At 41.5% G+C, this 22,757-nt stretch overlaps 2 protein-coding genes across 12 annotated transcripts in view; one reads left to right on the forward strand and one right to left on the reverse strand.

The window, feature by feature from the left end:
* Positions 1 to 1,049: 1,049 nt before the first annotated feature.
* ZNF570 (zinc finger protein 570) lies at positions 1,050 to 22,752 on the reverse strand. 10 transcript variants are annotated; one of them, XM_063621289.1, is made up of 6 exons: positions 22,671 to 22,705; positions 20,685 to 20,765; positions 19,859 to 19,942; positions 14,252 to 14,378; positions 13,826 to 13,921; positions 1,050 to 5,799 (listed from the first exon to the last, which is right to left on the reverse strand). In XM_063621289.1, exons 3-6 carry the CDS (start codon positions 19,889 to 19,891, stop codon positions 4,445 to 4,447), a joined length of 1,611 nt encoding a protein of 536 aa, XP_063477359.1. In that variant the 5' UTR covers positions 19,892 to 19,942; positions 20,685 to 20,765; positions 22,671 to 22,705; the 3' UTR covers positions 1,050 to 4,444. The 10 variants fall into 10 exon arrangements, with proteins under 10 accessions (XP_063477359.1, XP_055105695.1, XP_063477352.1 ...); XM_055249720.2 differs by having other exon boundaries at positions 22,295 to 22,681; XM_063621282.1 differs by lacking the exon at positions 22,671 to 22,705 and adding an exon at positions 22,177 to 22,428.
* Positions 21,211 to 22,757, forward strand: part of ZNF569 (zinc finger protein 569) — a 72,550-nt gene continuing 71,003 nt past the window's right edge. Inside the window, exon 1 of one of the 2 annotated variants that reach the window (XM_055247851.2) lies at positions 21,211 to 21,261. The gene's annotated coding sequence lies outside the window, so the exon portion shown is untranslated. Of the gene's footprint in view, positions 21,262 to 22,573; positions 22,698 to 22,757 lie in introns of those variants that run through there. The other variant, XM_055249662.2, reaches the window with a different exon arrangement.

Consider the following 22,757-nt stretch of genomic DNA (forward strand, 5'->3'; position numbering starts at 1 on the left):
GCCTGTCTTTGACAGTGATAGACAATTTCCTTGATATTCTTAATTGCTTATTTTTCCATTGACTTATAAATGAGAAAAATATAATAAAAATGGGAAGCTATCAACAAATTCTGCTGGATATTGATTATAATCACAGTGACTAAGATAGGCATCCATTTTAAAATCCAGAGTTACTATGTATTTGTTTCTGTATGCTGCCTGCCTATCTGAAGTAAATTTCTGTCTCTACCGCCTGCTTCTACTGTAACAGCCTCATGCCATTTTCCTTCCTGTTTCCTTTCACACCCCCAGTATATTCTATAAAATAATTTTTACTAAATACTGCTGTAAATTTAACATGTATTATGACAAATGCACGTAACAGTTCTAAAACAAAGAATTACCTCCCTTTAACATCTGAGAAAATTGAGTTCAGAAAGGATAGTAATTGGCTCACGAAAATTCCGGACACTTAGTACACAAAGGGAAATTAACAAATCATGGTGCATATACAATGGGGTCCTGAAAACAATAAGAATGATAATGGGAAAATTAGGCTTATAAAACCCTTAGCATAAAACGTCATTCTCAAACCAGTCAAACATGGAAAGATAGTCTTAAAATTGTTAACAATGGTTGCCTCTGCAAATAGACCATATATAAGCTTCTTTCTGAAGAAAATGGCGAATATAGGAATACCAGTGGCACACCTTGGGAATGGTAAGAAAGTAACTGACAGAGCACAGTGGCTCACACCTGTAATCCCAGCACTTTGGGAGGTCGAGGCAGGCAGATCACCTGAGGTCAGGAGTTCAAGACCAGCCTGGCCAACACGGCGAAACCTCATCTCTACTAAATATACAAAAATTAGCTGGGCGTGGTGGTGTGTGCCTGTAATCCCAGCTATTTGGGAGGCTGAGGCAAGAGAATCGCTTGAACCTGGGAGATTGAGGTTGCAGTGAGCCGAGATCATGCCACTGCACTACAGTCTGGGTGACAGAGTGAGCCTCCATCTCAAAAAAAAAAAAAAAAAAAAAAAGAAAAAAAAAAAGAACAGATAGAAGCAAACATCATTTAAATATTCTTTATTTTTGCATCATGAAATAGTTTAAATATACAGAAAGATACAGAGAGTAAGAACTGACTCATATACTCACAGCCAGCTTTATCAAATTTTAAGAATTGGCTATACAGTATTTGCTTATTTTTAAAAGAAATAAATAATTAAAGGTATTTTCATTTGCATCCTTTCCCCAGTCTCGTTTGTCTTTCTCCCTGCAGGTCACCACTGTTCTGAATCTGATGATTATTTTATGAATTCTTTTAGATTCGTTTTATATAGTATTTAGCCATGAAAAATATACGTAACACTAATTTGCATGTTTTGAAATTGTACATGTTATACTGTATTATACAAAATACTCTGTAGTTCAATTTCATTAATACTATTTTTGAGGTTTACCCATGTTGACAGAAATATCTCGTTATTCATTTTAGTTTGCATTCTATCTTGTATTTAACCTAATGGTTAGATTACTTTCAACTTCTCATTCTCACAAACAGTGCTGCAATGGACCATCATATATATCTCCTTGAAACACAAGGAGAGACTATGTAGAGGTTTAAACGTGGAATTGCTGGGTCAAAGATTATTCACATCTTCAACTTTACTAGACATTGCCAAATTATGCTAAACACAACTACTTCCAATAGCACCGTATGAGTGTTCCTATTGCTCCACATCTTTCCAGTAATTGGCACTCTAATGCTTTTGCCAATGTGATGATTTTGAAATAGTTCATTGTGATTTTATTTTGCATTTCCCTTACTACTAGTGAATCCCCTTACTACTAGTAATACCTCCAAATCCAATCTTTCTCTACTAGTATGAACCATCATCATATGCAGTTTCTACAAATAGATTCGATAATTTTCTTGCTGCTCTTAAGAATTTATACCTCACAGATAATTTCAGAACAAACCTGTCAAGCTAAAGGGCAAAACAAAAACAAAAACAAACAAAAAACACAAACATTTTGGCTGGAATTGCAGTAAATTTGTTAATTAGGAAGAATCGCCAACTTTATTATATTGAGTCTCTGCAGTCTAGGCTATATAATGCTCCTTGATTTATTTTCTTGTTACTCTTCTGTTTTCTGGGTTTAGAAAATCTACTGTTTTATATTTAAGTATTAATTATATGTCTCCACCTCTGGAATTTTACTCCATGAGAAAAATGCCTTTGTATTGCTCACTGTCATTTCCTTATACCTAAAACAGTGTCTGACAAATAGTAATTACTCAGTATTAACAGAATGAATGCCTATATTAATATTTGTGTATCTATCTGTTGTTTTCTTCCCTTAATCCCCTTTTGATTTCAATTTTGCAACCACTGGATAAAAAATTTTAAAACTTTACATTTTTCTATAGTATGGAACAGTTTACATGCCTTCTAAATTACCTGAATTTAACCATACAATTACCTGGGTGTAGTGCTTTTTTTTTTTTTTTTTTGAGATGGAGTCTCTCTGTATTGCCCAGGCTGGGGTGCAGTAGCATGATTTCAGCTCACTGCAACCTCTGTTTCCTGGGTTCAAGCAATTCTCTTGCCTCAGCCTCCTGAGTAGGTGGGATTACAGGCGTGCACCACCACACCTGGCTAATTGTTGTATTTTTAGTAGAGATGGGGTTTCATGTTAGGCAAGCTGGTCTTGAACTCCTGACTTCATAATTCACCCACCTCGGCCTCCCAAAGTGCTGGGATTACAGGAATGAGCCACTGCACCTGGCCAGGGTGTGGTGCCTATTTAAGGGGAAAACATGAATTTCTATGTTTATTTATTTTTTTGGTTAATTGTGACCATTTCTATTCCTTCCTTGATCTAAATATAAGTTCTGCATTCTTCCCAGTGAATTCCATTTTTCTTAATTGGCTTATCCAATTCATTATCTTTAGAAACTTCCTAAAACTGGCTGTCAGTGATATAGCTCCACTACCTGAGTTTATAACAACTACTAAGCTACAGTACAAAGACTGCCATTTATGTTCTAAAATTTTTAGATTTTCCAAATTCTGAACTGGTGTTTTGCAGGAATGCTCCCCTTTGTCCAATAAGGAATCTTGTTTTGTGAGGAGTAGATGAATTAATATATGTAGAGTATGTAAGACAGCGCCTGATGTGCAGTGGGCACTCAATACACGTTAGCTATTATCATTTATTGAATATCTGCTATATTTGACAGACTATATGAAGTACTTTACATGCAAATTTCTCATTTAATATGCATCAATCTACAACAGACACTATTTCACTTAATACTTACATTTCTAAAGTACAGTATCCTGTATTATTCCTATTTTAAGATTTAAAGAAAACCCTGAGGTTTAGATAAGCAAATTGCTCAAAGTCACACAATGCCATAGTAGTGTTGGAGCTATGATTTTCCAGAATCTAAGCTCTTAGTCGCGGGAAGTGCCTAGTGCCCAAAGAAGACTGGAATAAAATAAGGTGTGTAACAACCAAATAACAAAAAGCCCCACAGACAATTTTAAAGGCTGTGAATATTAGTCTAAGAACAATAACAAGCAAAAAAAAAAAAAAAAGTTTTAACTGGAGATAGTAATATGTGTTTTCTTTTCTTTTTCCTTTTTTTTTTTTTTTTTTTTGAGAGGGAGTTTTGCTCTTGTCGCCCAGGTTAGAGTGCAATGGCACCATCTTGGCTCACTGCAACCTCTGCCTCCTGGGTTCAAGTGATGATCCTGCCTCAGCCTCCAGAGTAGCTGGGATTACAAGCGTGCACCATCACGCCCGGCTATTTTGTATTTTTAGTAGAGACAGGGTTTCGCCATATTAGTCTGGCTGGTCTCAAACTCCTGACCTCGGGTGATCCACCTGCCTCGGCCTCGAAAAGTGCTGAGATTACAGGCATGAGCCACCACGCCCGGCCCATATGTGTTTTCTTATACTTTAAAAAGAACTGTTTGAGGCTGGGCGTGGTGGCTCATGCCTGTAATCCCAGCACTTTGGGAGGCTGAGACAGACAGATCGCTTGAGGTCAGAGTTCAAGACCAGCCTGGCCAACATGGCAAAACTCCAACTCTACTAAAAAATACAAAAATTAGCCAGGCATAGTGGTGCATGTCTGTAGTCCCAGCTACTCGGGAGGCTGAAGCATGAGAATTGCTTGAACCCTGGAGGCAGAGGTTGCAGTGAGCTGAGATCGTCCCACTGCACTCCAGCCTGGGCAACAGAGAAAGACATTGTCTCAAAAAGAAAAAAAAAAAAGAAAAAAAGGATCAGTTTGAGTGCATTGTGGGAAATGGATTTAAAGGTAGCAAAAATAAATACAGGAAGACATGTCTGAAAGCTATATTATAATCAGAGTAAGATGAATCAGACCAAGGTGACAACATTAAAGATAAAAAACAGTATAAATTCTAGAAACATTTAGGACTCAGGATCTATAGGACCTGGTGATTGACTGGGTTGGGTGGTGACAGTGACTCCCCAATGTGAATTCTCTGGTGATGAGCAAGGTGCGCATGCTGCCTGAAGGTTTTTTTGCATTCCTTACATTCATAGGGTCTCTCTCCAGTATGAATTCTCTGATGTTGGGCAAGGGATCCACAGTAACTAAAAGCCTTTCCACAAACAGTACATTCATAAGGTTTCTCTCCAGTATGAACTCGCTGATGTTGAGTAAGGGACGAGTCATTGCTAAAAGCCTTCCCACATTCGATACATTCATAGGGTTTCTCTCCAGTATGAACTCGTTGATGCTGAGCAAGGTAGGCAATCTGGCTGAATGCTTTCCTACATTCCTGACACTTATAAGGTTTTTCTCCAGTATGAATTCTCTGATGTTGAGCAAGGTGTGAATTCTGGCTAAAGGCCTTCCCACATTCCTTACATTCATAGGGTCTCTCTCCAGTATGTATTCTCTGATGTACAGTAAGGTATGCACGGAGACTAAATGCTTTCCCACAGACATTACATTCATAGGGTTTCTCTCCTGTATGAACTCTCTGGTGTTGAGCAATGGATGATCTGTTGCTAAATGCTTTCCCACATTCGATACATTCATAGGGTTTCTCTCCTGTATGAACTCTCTGATGTTGAGCAAGGTAGGCAAACTGGCTGAAGGCTTTTCGACATACCTTACATTCATAGGGTTTTTCTCCAGTATGAACTCGCAGATGTTGAACTAGGTGTGCATTCTGACTGAAGGCTTTCCTACATTCTTTACATTCATAGGGTTTTTCTCCAGTATGAATCCTCTGATGTTGAACAAGATTTGATCTCTGGCTGAAGGCTTTTCCACACTCTATACATTTATAGGGTTTCTCTCCAGTATGAATCCTTTGATGAAGAGTAAGGGATGAACTCTGGCTGAAGACTTTTTCACAATCATTACATTTCAAAAGTTTCTTCTCTGCACAGACACTCTTGGGCTTAACAGCCATTAAATTTTTTTTAAAGCTTCTCTTTTGTGTGTCATGTTTATATACTTTCTCCTCTTTGGGGATTATCTTTTGTGTACAAAGCAGTGGGTTCTGATGAAAACTTCCCCAAGATTTATATTCTTGTTCTCTTTCATCAACAAGGGGTTCTTCATGAGTGATTATCTCTTCCTTGAAACATGCCTTCTGATTCCCTGGTTGCCTTTCAAAATAGCCCTCATATTTCCACTCTTCTCTCAAACTGGAGTATTCAAGGTTATAGCTTGTAAGTGTTTCTATTATCTTCTGGGATTGATGTTCTTCATAAAAGTCCTGCTTTGGGGTTAATTCTTCAGTCTCACATATAGGCTCCCAGCCTGAAAAGTAATAAGAAAAAATGTCTCCTCTATTGAGTATCACAAAGTACATCTGTAAAGTAAAATATGTGAATTAAATAGCAAAACCCACAGGAACACTGGCTTTTGCAGTTCTGAAGTGTACAAGAAGAGAAACTGAAAATAGGTCATACAGAAACCTAAGAAGGAATGATTAGAATTATAAAAGAAAAATCAGTAAATCTCAGAGCAGGAAGAAATTAGAGATATGGTCAGAGTTGGTTACAATTTTATGCCTGTATTAATAAAATAGACACTGAAATAGTCTCCATTCTTTTAGCTGCTTCATTCAAGAACATTCACCGAACAAATATTTACCTTTTGCCAGATACTGTTCTGATGCTTTTAATATCACAAAACAAAAATCTTTATCTTCAGGGATGTTATTTTCTTAGAAGAGACAGAAAATAAGTGATAAATAAGTAAATTTCATTTTATGTTAGAAGATACTGAATGCTTCAGAGAAAGAAAATCAGGGTAGGGGATGTCATGGGTACTGATGAAATTAGAGCTAGGAATCATTAATAAGTTAACATTTAAGCAAATATTTGAAGAAAGTGAAGAAGTCAGTCAGTCATTCAAGTCTCTGGGGAAAAAGCATTCAGGGAAGAGGCAGCAACTGGTTCAAAGGCCCAAAAGTAGAAACATGTCTACTATGTCTGGGGAATATTAAGAAGGCCAGTGTGGCTATAGAGTGAGTAGTAGGATATAAAGTCAGGAGGTAAAAGGTAATGAGATTATTTAAGCTTCACAGGCCTTCTAAGGAATTTGGCTTTTACTCTGAGAGGGATAGCATATTAGTCCGTTTTCACATTGCTATAAAGACACTACCTGAGACTGGGTAATTTATAAACAAAATAGGGTTAATTGACTCACAGTTCTGCATGGCTGAGAAGGCCTTGGGAAACTTACAATCTTGGCAGAAGGTGAAGGGGAAGCAGGCACCTTCTTTACAAGGTGGCAGGAGAGAAGGAGAGAGAGAGAGAGAGGTAGAAATTGGGGGCGATAGAGAGAGAAAGCAGGGGAAACTGCCACTTTTAAACCATCAGTTCTCATGAGAACTTCCTCACTATCATGAGAACAGCATGGGGTAAACTGCCGCCATAATCCAATCACTTCCCACCAAGTCCCTCCCTTAACACATGGGGATTACAATTCAAGATGAGATTTGGATGGGGACACAGCCAAACCTAACAGATGGTAATACAGTTCCATCCAAATCTCATGTTGAAATGTAATCCCCAATGTTGGAGGTGGGGCCTGGTGGAAGGTGACTGGATCATGGGGGTGGAGTCCTCATGAATGGTTTAGTACCATCCTGTTGGTACTGTTATGATAGTGAGTGAATTCTCATGAGATCTGGTCCTTTAAAAGCGTGTGACACCTTCCCCTTCTCTCATGTGCTCCTGGCTTTTGCCAAGTGATGTGCCTGCTCTCTGTTCACCTTCTGCCATAATTGGAAGCTTCCTGAGACCTCCTCGGAGGAAGATGCCGCTATGCTTTCTGTACAGCCTGCAGAAATGACAGCCAATTAAACCTCTTTTCGTAGAAATTACCCAGTCTCAGGTATTATATTTCTTTATAGCAGTGCAAGAATGGCCTAACACAGATGGAGACCCATTGAAGTAGTTTGAGTAGAGGAGTAATAGCTGGTTGCTATTCCATGAAATCACCACAGAATGTGGTATATATGTACAATAGATTATTCAGCCTTAAACGAGGAGGAAATTCTGACATATGCTATAATACAGATATAACTTGAGGACATTACAGTAAGTGAAATAAGCCAGTCACAAAAGGACAAATACTGTATGATTCCACTTATATGAGGTACCTAAAGTAGTCCAGCAATATAGCAGACTAGTTGTAATGACAAATCTTCCTGGTACAAAAAAGCTTACAACTTTGTAGAAATAGAAAAACTTTCTTTTAGCTGCATTACCAAGCTGGCAAGAAATTAAGGTAAACTCTCAGAGGTCAAACAGACTGTAGAGGCACTTTCAAGTAAGTAAGGTGGAACCGAAGCTGGGAGCATCAATTTATCTCTGGTGAGTTTGGTCTTAGGCACATCTAACTGGAGATTTAGGAAAAATAAACACAGAGAATGGGAGAGTAACAATATGTGAAGAGATAATAGCTGATAATTACCCAGAGTCCATTAATGGTCAGATAAAAAAATCACAATAAATCCCAACTACAGCAACTGAAATTTACATCTAGATACACCACACTGAAAATACAGAATAACCAGGGCAAGAAGAAGAAAGTTCTTAAAAGTTGCAAGGAAGAATATATTAATGAAAACTGACTTCTCAAAAGCAAAGAAGCCAGAAAAACATGGAATGGTATTTTTAAAGTACTCATAAAAATAATCTGTCACTGGGCACGATGGCTCACGCCTGTAATCCCAGCACTTTGGGAGGCTGAGGAGGGCGGATCAAGAGGTCAGGAGTTTGAGACCAGCCTGGCCAACATAGTGAAACCCCCATCTCTACTAAAAATACAAAAAATTAGACGGGCATGGTGGTGCGCCCTGTAATCCCAGCTACTCGGGAGGCTGAGGCAGGAGAATCGCTTGAATCCAGGATGGGGAGGTTGCAGTGAGCCAAGATTGCACCACTGCACTCTGGCCTGGGCGACAGTGCAAGACTCCATCTCAAAAAAAAAAAAAAAAAAAAAAATCTGTCAATCTACGACTGACAGAGAAAGCTTCTTGTGTGCATGACAGCAAAACTAACATACAAATGAACAAAACAATAACAACAATAAAAGTTGATATGAATAGTATACCTCTAAAATATTTATAAAGAAGTTACTTCAAGAAAAATTTCTGGGATAGAATGGTGAACAAGGAAAATGACAAACATGGATAATTTTTTTTTTTTTTTTTTTGAGACAGAGCCTTGCTCTGTCACCCAGGCTGTAGTGCAGTGGCACGTTCTCAGCTCACTGCAGCCTTGAACTCCTGGGCTCAAGCGATCCTCCCACCTCAGCCTCCCAAGTAACTGGAACTACAGGCACACACCCCATACCCAGCTAATTTTTGCATTTTGTAGAGACGGGGTTTCACCATATTGCCCAGGCTGGTCTCAAACTCCTGGACTCAAGTGATCAGCCTGACTTGGCCTCCCAAAGTGCTGGGATTACAGCCATAAGCCACCACACCTAGCCAAAAGTGGATAAATCTAAACAACACTAAATGTAATAATGGTTTATTATACAACTTCATAAAGCAAAATAATTGTTTATGGGATTTAAGAAAAACAAGGAATAACTGAAATGAGGGTAAGTGAAGTTAAGACAGTCTAAGGTTCTTGGTGGTTTTTGTTTTTGTTTTTGTTTTTTTGAGATGGAGTTTTGCTCTTGTTGCCCAGGCTGGAGTGCAGTGGCGCAATCTTGGCTCACTGCAACCTCCACCTCCTGGGTTCAAGTGATTCTCCTGCCTCAGCCTCCCTAGTAGCTGGGACTGCAGGCATGCGCCACCACGCCCAGCTAATTTTTGTATTTTTAGTAGAGACGGGGTTTCACCATGTTAGCCAGGCTGGTCTCCATTTCTTGACCTCGTGATCCACCCACCTTAGCCTCCCAAACTGCTGGGATTACAGGCATGAGACACTGTGCCTGGCCAGGTTCTTGTATTTTTAGTGGTCAAATATAAAGATTAGAATTAACTTTAGGTGCCGGGCGCGGTAATCCCAGCACTTACGCTTGTAATCCCAGCACGTTGGGAGGCCGAGGCAGGCAGATCCTGAGGTCAGGAGATGGAGACCACGGTGAAACCCCGTCTCTACTAAAAATACAAAAAAATTAGCCGGGCGTGGTGGCATGCGCCTGTAGTCCCAGCTACTTGGAGAGGCTGAGGCAGGAGAATGGCGTGAACCCGGGAGAGGCGGAGCTTGCAGTGAGCCCAGATTGCGCCACTGCACTCCAGCCTGGGCGACAGAGCAAGACTCCATCTCAAAAAAAAAAAAAAGAATTAACTTTAGGTTTTGTTAAGGTGATTATAAATGTTAGATTTTCTAAGGTAACCAGTACAGAATAGAAATAGATTGTATAACATTCAAATTAGGAGACAGAGAAAAACCAAGAAACAAGAAAAATTCAAAAAGGCACAATTTATAAAAGAAAGTGAGATAGTGGAAAATAAATCCAAGTCTATTAATAGTACCAAAAAATTTAACTGACCACCATCATTTGGTTAAAAGATAAAGGTTATCAGACTGGATTTTTAAAAATGTTTATCCAAATACTGCTTATAAAAGAAACACATAGCAAGTCAGAGAATAAAGGAGTAGAAAAAAACTACATCAAGTAAATATTAACGAAAGGCAAATACAGCTATAACAATATTAAGCGAACTCTTTTTGCTTAATCAGATAATCATTAGATTTAAAGAGAGTAACAATAATATAAGAATTCACTAGAAAAATAAAATATTCTAAAAACATATGACTAAATAAAATACCTTCAAAATATAAAAAAATGCTGTTACAATTACAAGAAAAAAACTTATGTATTTACCACCAGAGTAGAAGTTTCTTTTACATGTCACCCAGTAACTGATGGCTCAAAGACATTTTTTTTAAATCCATAAGGACATAGAAGATTTGACCAGCACAGTTAATGAGCTTAATCTAATGAGCAAATATCAAACACTGTATTCAACAACCAGAAAACACATACTATTTTCAAGGACACATAGAATATTTACCAAAACTAGCCCTAAGAAATAAGGCAAGTCTCAAAATACTTTCAAAAAATGTATATTAAAGAGATCCCATTCTCTAACCATCATACAATTAAACAAGTACCAAACAAAAGCCTTCAATTTCAAACTTCTAAATAATTCACGGATCAAGAAATCATTGAGAACCAGAAAAATAATGGACAACTTCATCTAATAAGTTTGAAAACTTACATCAAAACTAAAAATATTTAGAAAAAAATACCCTAATTGACTCTAGGAGAAATAGAAAACCTAGAATTTTAGAACATATCAAATTGAATGATTAGTTTAAATTCTTTCAACAATAAAAATTCCAAGCCAAGATGAACAAAGTTCTACCAAACATTCAAAAAACAAATAATTTTTATTTTACACAAAAGTTTCTAAAGAAGAAAAAGAGAATTTACGAGACTAATCAACTTTGATTCCAAAATCTGACAAGAAAGGAAAACTGAAGATCAAATTCACTAATAAATACAGACGCAAAACACCCAAACAAAAGATTGGCAAATAGCAACTAGCAAAAAGTGGAAAAGATATAAAGATGGGTTTAACTTGGGAATGCAATGTTGGTTCAACATTTGAAAATGTATGTAATTTACCACATTAAGAGGTTAAAAACTAAAACCTATTAAGAGGTAAAATCACCCACAGATGGAGAAAAACATTTGTTAAAACTCAAAAGTTTTCCACAATGAAACTCTAGCAAACAGGAATGAAAGGGTATGTACCAAAAACTTTTAAACATCAAAATTATTAAAAAACAAAATGCTAAAGTATTCTTATTAAGCCAGAAGTGGACAAGAATGCCTGTTATCACTACTTCGATTCATATGATACTGGAGATACAACAAAGGCAACAGATAAAGAAATTAAGGTATAAGAATTGAAAATGAAGAAACTGCCATTATTCACAAATATGTCTACTCATACATAAAATGCAAACATATCTAAAAATATTATTGACAGGAGAGATTGGCAAGGTTGCTGGATATAAGGCCAATGTATACAAAGTTAATTTCATTTCTATATGAGCAACAAACAGGAAATATAAAAAACATTTAACACAGAGACAAAACTAATATGTTTAATGTTTACAATTAATCTAACAGAAGATGTGCAAGTCTTTTTGAGAAAATTATAAAACACTGAAAAAAGTGAAAAAACCTAAATAAATGGAGAGCTACACCATGTTAATGAATTTTTAAAATTTTCAGAATTGATTACAGAATAAATAAAATTTGAATCAAAAGTTAAAATTTGAATCAAAAGTTAACAGCATTTTGTTGTTTTCTGATAGATATTTACAAGTTGACCCTAAACTTGTATTGATGTCCAAAGGGCAAACAAGAAATTCTAAAGAATTTAAACAAGCTGTAGAGATTTTCCCTAGCAGATAATTATCCTTCTAATAAACTATTTTTATTAAGATAGTGTGGTACTGGTATAAGGAAACAGAGATCAATGAAATTGAATAAAGCTTAAAGTCAAACCCATATATAGACTAAAACTTGATATATTAAGAGGTAACATTCAGAAAAACAGGCAGAGGGAGCATTTATTCAAAAAATATCTGGGACATTTTGTTTTCTGTAAGATACAGAAATTAAATTCTTATTTAAAATAATCCTCAAAAATAAGTTCCAATTGGATTATGGACCTACATATAAAAGGACAATCTTTAAAAGACTATTTTCAGATATCTATATGAACACAGAACATAGAAAGGTTTCTTAAAGTATCAAAAACATAAGCTACAGGCTGGGTGCAGTGGCTCATGTCTGTAATCCCAGCACTTTGGAAGGCCGAGGCAGGCGGATCACCTGAGATCAGGAGTTGGAGACCAGCCTGGCCAACATGGTGAAACTTCGTTTCTACTAAAAATACAAAAAATTAGCCAGGTGTGGTGGTAGGTGCCTGTAGTTCCAGTTATTGGGGAGGCTGAGGCAGGAGAATCACTTGAACCCAGGAGGCAGAGGTTGCAGTGAGCTGAGATCACGCCACTGTACTCCAGCCTGGGCGACAGAGCGAGACTCTGTCTCAAAAAAAAAAAAAAAAAAAAAAAAAAAAGCTACAAATAGACACACACACACACAAACACACACACACACACACACGACAACCTCCCTCACAATGAGCACCTTAGGAAAAATCACACATGCAAACTGTTTTTCCTCTTCTCTCACACCACAACAATAAACACAGAAGGCTTCTGTGACTGAATGTGACGATTTCTCTCCACCAACAAGCAAGCAATGAATTCTGCAGTGGGTGTCCTCTACCTCAGCTCTATTCTGATACTATCTACCTGGAGATAGCATCAGATCCCTCAGGTTGAGGACTCAGTCCCCAAGACTGCCTACACTTCTGATGCTCTGTAGAGCTCAAAAATTTATAAGAGGCCAGGCGCAGTGGTTCATGCCTATAATCCTAGCACTTTGGAAGGCTGAGGCAGGCAGATCACGTGAGGTCAGGAGTTTGAGACCAGCCTGACTAACATGGAAAAACCCTGTCTCTATTAAAAATACAAAAATTAGCTGGGCATGATGGTGTGTGCCTGTAATTCCAGCTCCTCGGGAGGCTGAAGCAGGAGAATTGCTTGAACCTGGGAGGCGGAGGTTGCGGTGAGCCGAGATCGCACCATGCACTCCAGCTTGGGTGACAGAGCGAGACTCAGGTCTCAAAAAAAAAAAAAGAAAAAAAGGCCGGGCGCGGTGGCTCACGCCTGTAATCCCAGCACTTTGGGAGGCCGAGGCGGGCATATCACGAGGTCAGGAGATCGAGACCATCCTGGCTAACACGGTGAAACCCCGTCTCTACTAAAAATACAAAAAAAAAAAAAAACTAGCTGGGCATGGTGGGAGCCTGTAGTCCCAGCTACTCTGGAGGCTGAGGCAGGAGAATAGCATGAACCCGGGAGGCGGAGCTTGCAGTGAGCTGAGATTGCACCACTGCACTCCAGCCTGGGCGACAGAGCAAGACTCTATCTCAAAAAAAAAAAAAGAAAAAAAGTTTATAAGACTACTAAAAGATTTTTTAAAGACTGAGAGGCTTATGAAACTGAGAGGGGATGGGACTTATTAGAAAGGAGATAGGAAAGTGAGAGAATTGAAATAATTAAAAATAACAAATGTGGGAGAATATTCTAAATGGCCCCAAATTTTTATGAAGACCTAGAACATTTGAGAAGAGTTTGGAAGCCTGAAGAGTAAAGAGGTGATACCTTTGAGTCAAGCTGAGCTGTCACGTGCAAAGATTTTTGCCAATTTCCTCTTCACTAACCTGAGCACAAGCCTTTTGTCAGCTCTCTCTTCACCATCCAGGGTGCTTTTCCTTGTTCCAACAATAATATCACACTTGGTTTGGAAAAGCAAAGTCCTGCAAATACGAAACAAAAAGTAGAATTTGGTCATGCTGTGGATATTCCAGAACTCACATTCAATCCTTAGATTATTGGGGAAAAGGGAGTTTACAGTAAGCAAAAAGAGAAATGTGTAAAGGACATGTATTAGAAGGATAAGGAAGATGAAGCTTCAGGCATAGGCCAAGAATATGTTCACTGCCAAGTCCACAAACACTAAGCCATTTGTTTGGCATAGGCAGCAGACATTCAGCCAAATTTTGCAGATAGTATCCAAAAATTCACAATAGTGGTAGCAAAGAGCCCCTTTTGAGCAGAAGCTCAATTTTGCAAGAAGATATCCTTACCCAGTGATACCAAGATCCTGTAGTTCTCCAGCATCACATTACTATACAGATGTCTTTGAGAAGAATCCAGACAATCCCATTCCTCTTGGGAGAAGTCTACAGCCACATCTCTGAAGGTCACCAACTCCTGAAATGAAATAAATGAAAGAACCTTATCTCTTACCATATTCACCTCATTTCCTCTGCCCTAGGCACACTGGACTCTGATATTACATCCTCAAATATGTAACCATGTTATCATATTTGTACTCAGGGCCTTTGTATATCTCAGATTATTCCAGTATAAAATAGCAATGCTTCCACCCCAATTCCCTATTTCCTAACCCTCCTTTATTTTTCTCCACTGCACTTAATTATTTTATCCATTGCCTGTTCTTCACCCTCCTCAACTAAAATTTAAGCTCCATGAGGGCAGAGTATGTTTTGGCTTTGGTCACTGCTTTATCCCCAGGTACAGAATAGAACCTGGCATACGTGAAGTATTCAAATACTGACTCAGTTGAATTAATCAATGAGTGGTTTGAAGAAAATTTCAAGAAGCGAAAAAGGGATCAAAAATAATCCCAGAAAGTATTCGCTATCTCTCTGAAAACTGTGCTAGACCAAGCAGGGCAGAGCATCAATTCCATTAAAATTAAAATAATTTAATCCAGAGTTCTCAAAATTTTGTGTAAAGAAATGGGTGTTCTACTCATAATATTGCTTCTGCCTACAGGGGTTAGAGAAAGTTCTTAAAAACTTGATGCTGAGCTGGGCTCACGCCTGTAATCCCAACACTTTGGGAGGCCGAGGTGGGTGGATCATCTGAGGTCAGGAGTTTGAGAACACCCTGGCTAACATGGTAAAACACTGTCTCTACTAAAAATACAAAAATTAGCCAGGTGTGGTGGCACATGCCTGTAGTCCCAGCTACTCCAGAGGCTGAGGCAGGAGAATCGCTTGAACACAGGAGGCGGAGGTTGCAGTGAGCCAAGATTGTGCCACTGCACTCCAGCCTGGGCAGCAGGGCGAGACTCCATCTCAAAAAAACAAACAAAAACAAAACAAAACAAAAAAAACTTAATGCTGCTGTGATGCCATTGGATTCCAGCTTTCTATAATGTGACCACTTGCTGATGAAACAAACATACATTATGTGTGTATGTATTAAGTTTTTACAAAATTAAAAGATGTGAACCTGTCAATGCAACTTTTTGCATTTGACACGATTTTGTTACAGTTAAAGAAACTGTCTCTAGGCTGGGCGAGATGGCTCACACCTGTAATCCCAGCACTTAGGAGGCTGAGGCAGGTGGATCACTTGAGGTCAGGAGTTCCAGAACAGCCTGGCCAACATGGTAAAACGCTGTCTCTACTAAAAATACAAAAATTAGCTGGGTGTAGTCATGCGCACCTATAATCCTCAGTACTCGGGAGGCTGAGGCAGGAGAATCGCTTGAATCCGGGAGGCAGAGGTTGCGGTGGGCTGAGATTGGGCCACTGCATTCCAGCCTGGGCAACACAGCAAGACTTTGTCTCAAAAACAAAACAAAACAAAACAAAACAAACTATCTCTACAGAAGCAAAATTCTTCAAGTGCAATGCTCAGTCACCTTTTTTCTTACTTAATTATAGGAAGTAGGTAAATCTCTCCCTCTCTGCTCCTGCTAACAATGCTTCCTAAAATGTTTTCCCTAGCTTATATAAATATATATTATAAATGTATAAATATTTATGTATGACATACATATTTTCCACTGATTCTTTATAGTCAACAAAAATAATTTCTATGTCAACATAGGAGCTTAAATTCTGATCTTAAAATATTTCACCCCTAATAAATACTTGGTTTCAAAATCCATTCACAGTTATCATCAAACCAGTCTGACGCAAAACTACAGTTCCCACTTTTTCCTGTTTTCTTTTTACCCTTAAAGAAACATGGCTTCCAGCTGAGAGGACGACTTCCCCTGATGCCCTGTCACTGATGAATGTTTTATTCCCCACATTCCTTGTACCACAGCACCTGAAGGTGAGGCAGGTCACCTCTTTGCTCTTGTTTCCAAAACATTTTCTCCTCCCTAAAAGAAATCTAGTTTTAAACCTCATGAAATTAGAATATGTCAATCATAATCCCTCCTTGTGATAGTTATCTACTAATTTCTGATGGACACCAGTTCTTTGTCATTCCTTAAATTCTTCAGCACCTGACTCACTGTCACTCTCTTCAATGCCATTCCTATCATTCTTTGGTCACTTCGATACCCACATAAATAATACTCCCCACAACCTGGCCTGTTAGTTCTCTGACTCCTCTCTCCTGGAATAGTCTTATCCTCTACGCTTCTACAGTCATTCATTTCCACGGTCATAACCCAGACCTTGTCAGTACCAGTCAGTACCAAACCCTTCATAACCTCAATTATCCCACTCTGACTTCTACCTCCTATACCTCAACTGTGGCCCTATGATACCCCAAACTGGATAGTTATTTGACTCGACCAGAAGTCAAATTCTGGAGAAGTACAATTCACTGATCTTACCACTTTTTACCACTTTTTCACTGCTCCTCATCCCCGAGTACCCTCACTTCCCAGCACAACCACCTGTTATAATCACCCCCCGCATATGCCCTTGTCTTCTCTGCCCCTCTCTCACTGAACTGTACTCACTTGGTTAAACCACAGCCATCTTTCTGCTTACTCTGTGCCTGTACCCTGCATAGCTGAACTCTGCTGGAGAAAATCATACCAACCACGCTAAGTAGTCTCACTTTAAATTCATGATCACTTAACCTCAAGTGGGCGGAAATGCTGCATGATACATTTCCCTAGTCCATTCATCCCTTCACTCTGCTAAATGACCATTTGATACTGTCCCCTCTCTCCTCACACCTTCAAGATCTCCTTTCCCATGCTCACTCTCAGCTGATAATCTTACTTTTTCTCTGAGAAAACAAAACCCATTGAAAGATAATTCCCACAAACTCCCACCACATCTACACATCCACCCGCACCTGTGCTTGTACACCCTAACATGCCCTTATTCCTATAACTGAACAACCCACTTTCCTAGAAAAGGCCAAACACTTAGCTCCTCTCACCTACTTAAGCACATTGTTCCAGCAATTCCTTTTTCTCTATTCGTCTTCAAATTTCCCTTTCTACTGAATCGTTAACATCAGCCTGCCAACATATATCCATCTTTCTGAAATCTTGTCAATTATGACTTTCTCCTTCAGTTACCACCCATTTCTCTCCTTTTTTTTTTTTTTTTGAGACAAAGTTTCGCTCTTGTTGCCCAGGCTGGAGTGCAATGGCACGATCTCAGCTCACCACAACCTCTACCTCCCAGGTTCAAGCGATTCTCCTGCCTCAGCCTCCTGAGTAGCTGGGATTACAGGTATGCACAACTACGCCCGGCTAATTTTTTGTGTTTTTTAGTAGAGACGGGGTTTCTGCATGTTGATCTGACTGGTCTCGAACTCCCGACCTCAGGTGATCCTCCCGCCTTGGTCTCCCAAAGTGCTGGGATTACAGGCGTGAGTCACTGTGCCCGGGTCTCTCCTTCTCTTATAGCTAAACTTTTTGAAAGGGTTGTCTATGCTTTCTATTATTTCCACTCACCCCCTGCCTATAAATAATGACATCATACAACTTATGTATTAACAGGATCACTTTGGCTGCTCCATTGAGAACAGACTAAAAGAGAAGAAGAGTGGAGGTAGAGAGAGAAGTTAGGAGAGTACCACAGTAACACAGGTGACAGATGATGGTCAAAACATAATGGAAGCAGTGGTGATAGTAAAAAGTACTCTGGGCCGGGCGCAGTGGCTCACGCCTGTAATCCCAGCCTTTGGGAGGCCGAGGCAAGCGGATAACAAGGTCAAGAGATAGAGACCATCCTGGCTAACATGCTGAAACCCTGTCACTACTAAAAATACAAAAATTAGCTGGGCGTGGTGGCACGTGCCTGTACTCAGGAGGCTGAGGCAAGAGAATCGCTTGAACCAGGGAGAGGTGTAGGTTGCAGTGAGTCGAGATTGTGCCATTGCACTCCAGCCCGGGCGACAGAGCGAGACTCCGTCTCAAAAAAAAAAAAAAAAAAAAAATAGTAGTCTGATTCTGGATGTATTTTGAAGTCTCTAATTTCCTGATGGGAGATTTTTAGCTTAAGCAATGGAGCCAGGGAAGTACGTAAGAGTTTCCTAGTTGAGTTCCCTAATTCTATCCTTGTCCCATTCAGTTTACTCTCAGTAGCAGCCAGAGTGATCCTACCAAAATGAAAATCAGTTCATGTCACTCATGTTCCAAAACCACCAATAGCTCATTTCACTCCATTTGTAAGATGTTTGCATTTGTCATATCTCTTATGCAACCAAATGAAGATGTAAGCAGTCAGGTATACAAGTCTAGAGTTCAAGAGAGAGGTCTGGGCTGTATACAATTTGGTAGTTGTTGGCATATACATGGTATTTGAGGCTATGAGACAGGATGAGATCACCAAGGTAGTAAGTGTAGAGAACAGGATGAGGGACTAAGACCTGTGACACCCAGTGGTAATGGGTGCTTACTAAAAATTAGAATGAATGAACGTTGTTTGGTTAGAGACTAGAGTGACGAAGTTGGTCTGTATCCGTATCTGAGGGAACAGTATCCCAGGCAGAGAGGATAGCAAGTGCAAGGCCATGCATTAAGAATGTACTCACTGGCGGCTGGGTGCGGTGGCTCACGCCTGTAATCCCAGCACTTTGGGAGGCCGAGGCGGGCGGATCACGAGGTCAGGAGATCGAGACCATCCTGGCTAACATGGTGAAATCCCGTCTCTACTAAAAATACAAAAAATTAGCCAGGCATGGTGGTGGGCGCCTGTAGTCCCAGCTACTCGGGAGGCTGAGGCAGGAGAATGGTGTGAACCTGGGAGGTGGAGCTTGCAGTGAGCCTAGATAGTGCCACTGTACTCCAGCCTGGCGACACAGCAAGACTCCGTCTCAAAAAAAAAAAAAAAAAAAAAAAATGTACTCACTGGCCAGGCATGGTAGCTCACGCCTGTAATCCCAGCACTTTGGGAGGCCGAGGCGGGCGGATCACCTGAGGTCTGGAGTTTGAGACCATCCTGGCCAACATGGTGAAACCCCGTCTCTACTAAAAATACAAAAATTAGCTGGGCATGATGGCACACACCTATTGTCCCAGCTACTCGGGAGGCTGAGGCAGGAGAATCGCTTGAACCCGGAAGGTGGATGTTGCCGTGAGCCATATTGCACCACTGCACTCCAGCCTGGCAACAGTGAGACTCTGTCTCAAAAAAAAAAAAAAAAGAATAAATAAGAATGTACTCACCACATTACAAGGAAGCAAATGTTGCTGGAACTGAGTGACTGAGTTAAAGACAGGGTGAGAAAAATTAGATGAAGTCAGAGGGACAGTCAAGGACCAGATTATGCAGGGCCCTGCAGGTCAAGACAAGGACTTATGCGTTTATCTTGAATAAGATGGGAATCCAGTGGAGAGTATTGGTAAGTGACATGACTGGTTACCCAGAAACGTTTCAGCAGAAGGAAAATTAGTATCTGCTTGTCTTGAAAAGCAGACAAGTATTCAGGAAATACAGAAAACACCAACACACCTGGTACATGGCTTTAAGAAGCCCAACAGCCATTCTTTCTTCCTCCTGGCTCTTCTCTTGGGAAATAGCAGTGGCCTCAGATGACTGAGATGGGGAAAAGAACATGAGAAACTAGACTTTTCTTGCAGCATCCAGAATCACCAGTCTAGACTTTTTAGGATTCTCTTTCCTCCTCTTGCAACCTTCCCCCCAATAGAGAGAGCATAATGGAGACCTAGGAATTTGTTTGCATACAATTTAACTGATGCCTAAATCATTTCCCAATTCCTTAGCTTAACAACAGATGTTCAAGGCTTTACAAATAGACTCAGAGGAATGGAAGCTTTCACATAAAGACACAGAACTAACAAATAAGAGCACCAACATCAAATAAAAGAGGACCTGACCTCACAATCCTCTCCAATAAATCAGTGATTCTGAAACTTGGTGGCACATTGATATGACTTGGGCTGGCTTTAAAAGCCTCTCAGTGGCACACAGTATCTCACTCAATCCCCCACATAATCAGAGTCTGAAAAACTACAAGTGCTAGCCACCGTCTTACCCACGCCACAGTCAGAGGCCATGGGTATGGACTGTCTCACACGGGCACCCTTTCCCATACCGGCAAGGCTCAGACACCAGGGTATCTATCACAAGCGACAATCTCACAACCCACTCACAAACAGGCCGCGGGTATTGGCCCAACAAGGTGCAGCGAACACTCGCCCGCTCCCGTCCCAACTCACAGCCTCACACTCCACGGTGCCATTGACTTCCTCGCACCCAGTCACACAGGACGTGGACAGGCACACGCGGTGACAGCCTCGCACTGAACGGTACCAACCTCCACTCGCACCGGAGTCACACAGATGGCCTGGGACGAGCTTCCGGAGACCCACACGCTACTCCTCAGCCCACTCCCTACCTGCAGAACAGAACTGGTGTTAGATCCCCTTCCCGCCCCGAAGGCTCGGGGAATCTGCACTCGGGTCTCACCCCTACCCTTAGTTGGATGGAATCCAGCCCCTACGGGCCGGGAAAGAAGCGCCTCAGCTGCCTCCGCCCCCGGAGGACACAAAGGGGCCGTCGGCCCAGCTCCCGCGGGGCCCTCTGGGAAACGTAGTCCGGAATAGAAAAGGTCGCGGCGCCGCAGTATCTGGCAGCAGCGGTGCAGCTCCGCGCAGGGTTTGTAACACTGCGTCCTGCCCACCAGGTCCTCCCACGCTGGCCTCTCCTTGGCCTTCCAGAGACCCCGAAAGTCCGGATTCCCTGCAGCTCCGAGCCTGGCCCGGTCACAGGGACGGGGCCCAGCGTCACACTACACGGGCTGATGTGGAAGTGCGCAGGCACAAACGCTCCGCACGCCTCCCTTAGCAACCAGGGCGGGGAGTTGAGAACCGCGGGTTGGCCGCAGGGAAAAGGTTTGTGCGTGGGAACGCGCTAGTGGCGCGTCTACTCAAAATGGGTGGGAGGCGAATTCCTAGAATTGTGCTGGACACCCGAAAAAAGTTGGGAGGGGAGAGGGGGGCGGTGCAGGGAGGTAAACTGCGCAAGCGCACCGCACTCCTGGCAGTCTTCCCATCCGCTATCCTCGGCCAGGCGCGGTGGCTCATGCCTGTAATCCCAGCACTTTGGAAGGCCGAGGCGGGCAGATCACGAGGTCAGGAGGTCGAGACCAGCCTGACCAACGTGGTGAAACCCCCGTCTCTACTAAAAATACAAAAAAATTAGCCGGGCGTGGTGGCACGCACCTTAAGTCCCAGCTACTCAGGAGGCTGAGGCAGGAAAATTGCCTCAACCTGGGAGGCGAAAGGAGGCGGAGTTTGCAGTGCGCCGAGATCGCGCCACTGCACTCCAGCCTGAGCGACAGAGCAAGACTCCGTCTTAAAAAACAAACAGAAACCTCGTGACCTCAAATGATCCGTCCGCCTTGCCCACCCAAAGTGCTGGGATCACAGGCATGAGCCACCGCGTCCGGCCTATTATCTCTTTATTAAAGGTATTAAGACCGGCCCTGTGCGGCTCATGCCTGTAATCCCAGCACTTTGTGAGGCCCAGGCGGGAGGATCGCTTGAGCTCAGGAGTTCGAGACCAGCCTGGGCAACATAGCGAGACTTCACCTCTACTAACAAACAAAAATCAGCCGGGCAGGGTGTCCCGTGATTGTAGTCCCAGTTACTCGGAAGGCCGAGGCAGAGAATCGCTTGAGCCCGGGAGTTCGAGGCTGCAGTGAGCCAGCATCGCGCCGCTGCACTCCAGCGGCAACAAAGTGAGGCTCTGCCTCAAAAAAAAAAAAAAAAAAAAAAAAAGACGAAAGGCATAGAGAAGTTAAGTACCTAGTCTGAGATGACACAGCTAGTAAGGCCAAGTCTGTTTAGAATCCAGGCGGTCTGGCCACACTACTTTTCGCTCACGATCCGGGGTCATGAAATCCAATAACACTGTCACACTCACAATCGAGAAGTCCAGGAAGAACAAATACATGCACGTTGTCTCTGACAAAACTGCAAGGTCAGAATCAAACAGCCACAAGAATATAAAACGCGACCATGGTCACACAAAGGTCGCATATTCGCACGACCTCAGATGTCACTGGACAGGGTCTTTCGCCCTGGAAACCCCACGCCAAATTCCATGGCCGAAGTTTCACAGATAGTCACACTACGTCACTCCTCCCTGTTCTAGCCGCTGCCAGGACCCTAAGGCTCCAGCTGACCCGGCCTTCACTGGCCCTTGAGCTCTTACCACCTTCACCCCGCTGTATTCTAGTCTCAGGCAGAGACCCAAAAAGACGGAACTAAACACAATGAGCCGGGCTTCCTTCACTGACCTTGCGAACATGCAGCTCAAGCCGACTGTAAGAAGGAAGCGCCTTTTTGCAGGTGGGGTCGGGGGGAGTAGGGCCGCGAAGGCCTCT

The sequence above is a fragment of the Symphalangus syndactylus genome, chromosome 17 (assembly GCF_028878055.3).
Source record: "Symphalangus syndactylus isolate Jambi chromosome 17, NHGRI_mSymSyn1-v2.1_pri, whole genome shotgun sequence".
NCBI lineage: Eukaryota > Metazoa > Chordata > Mammalia > Primates > Hylobatidae > Symphalangus > Symphalangus syndactylus.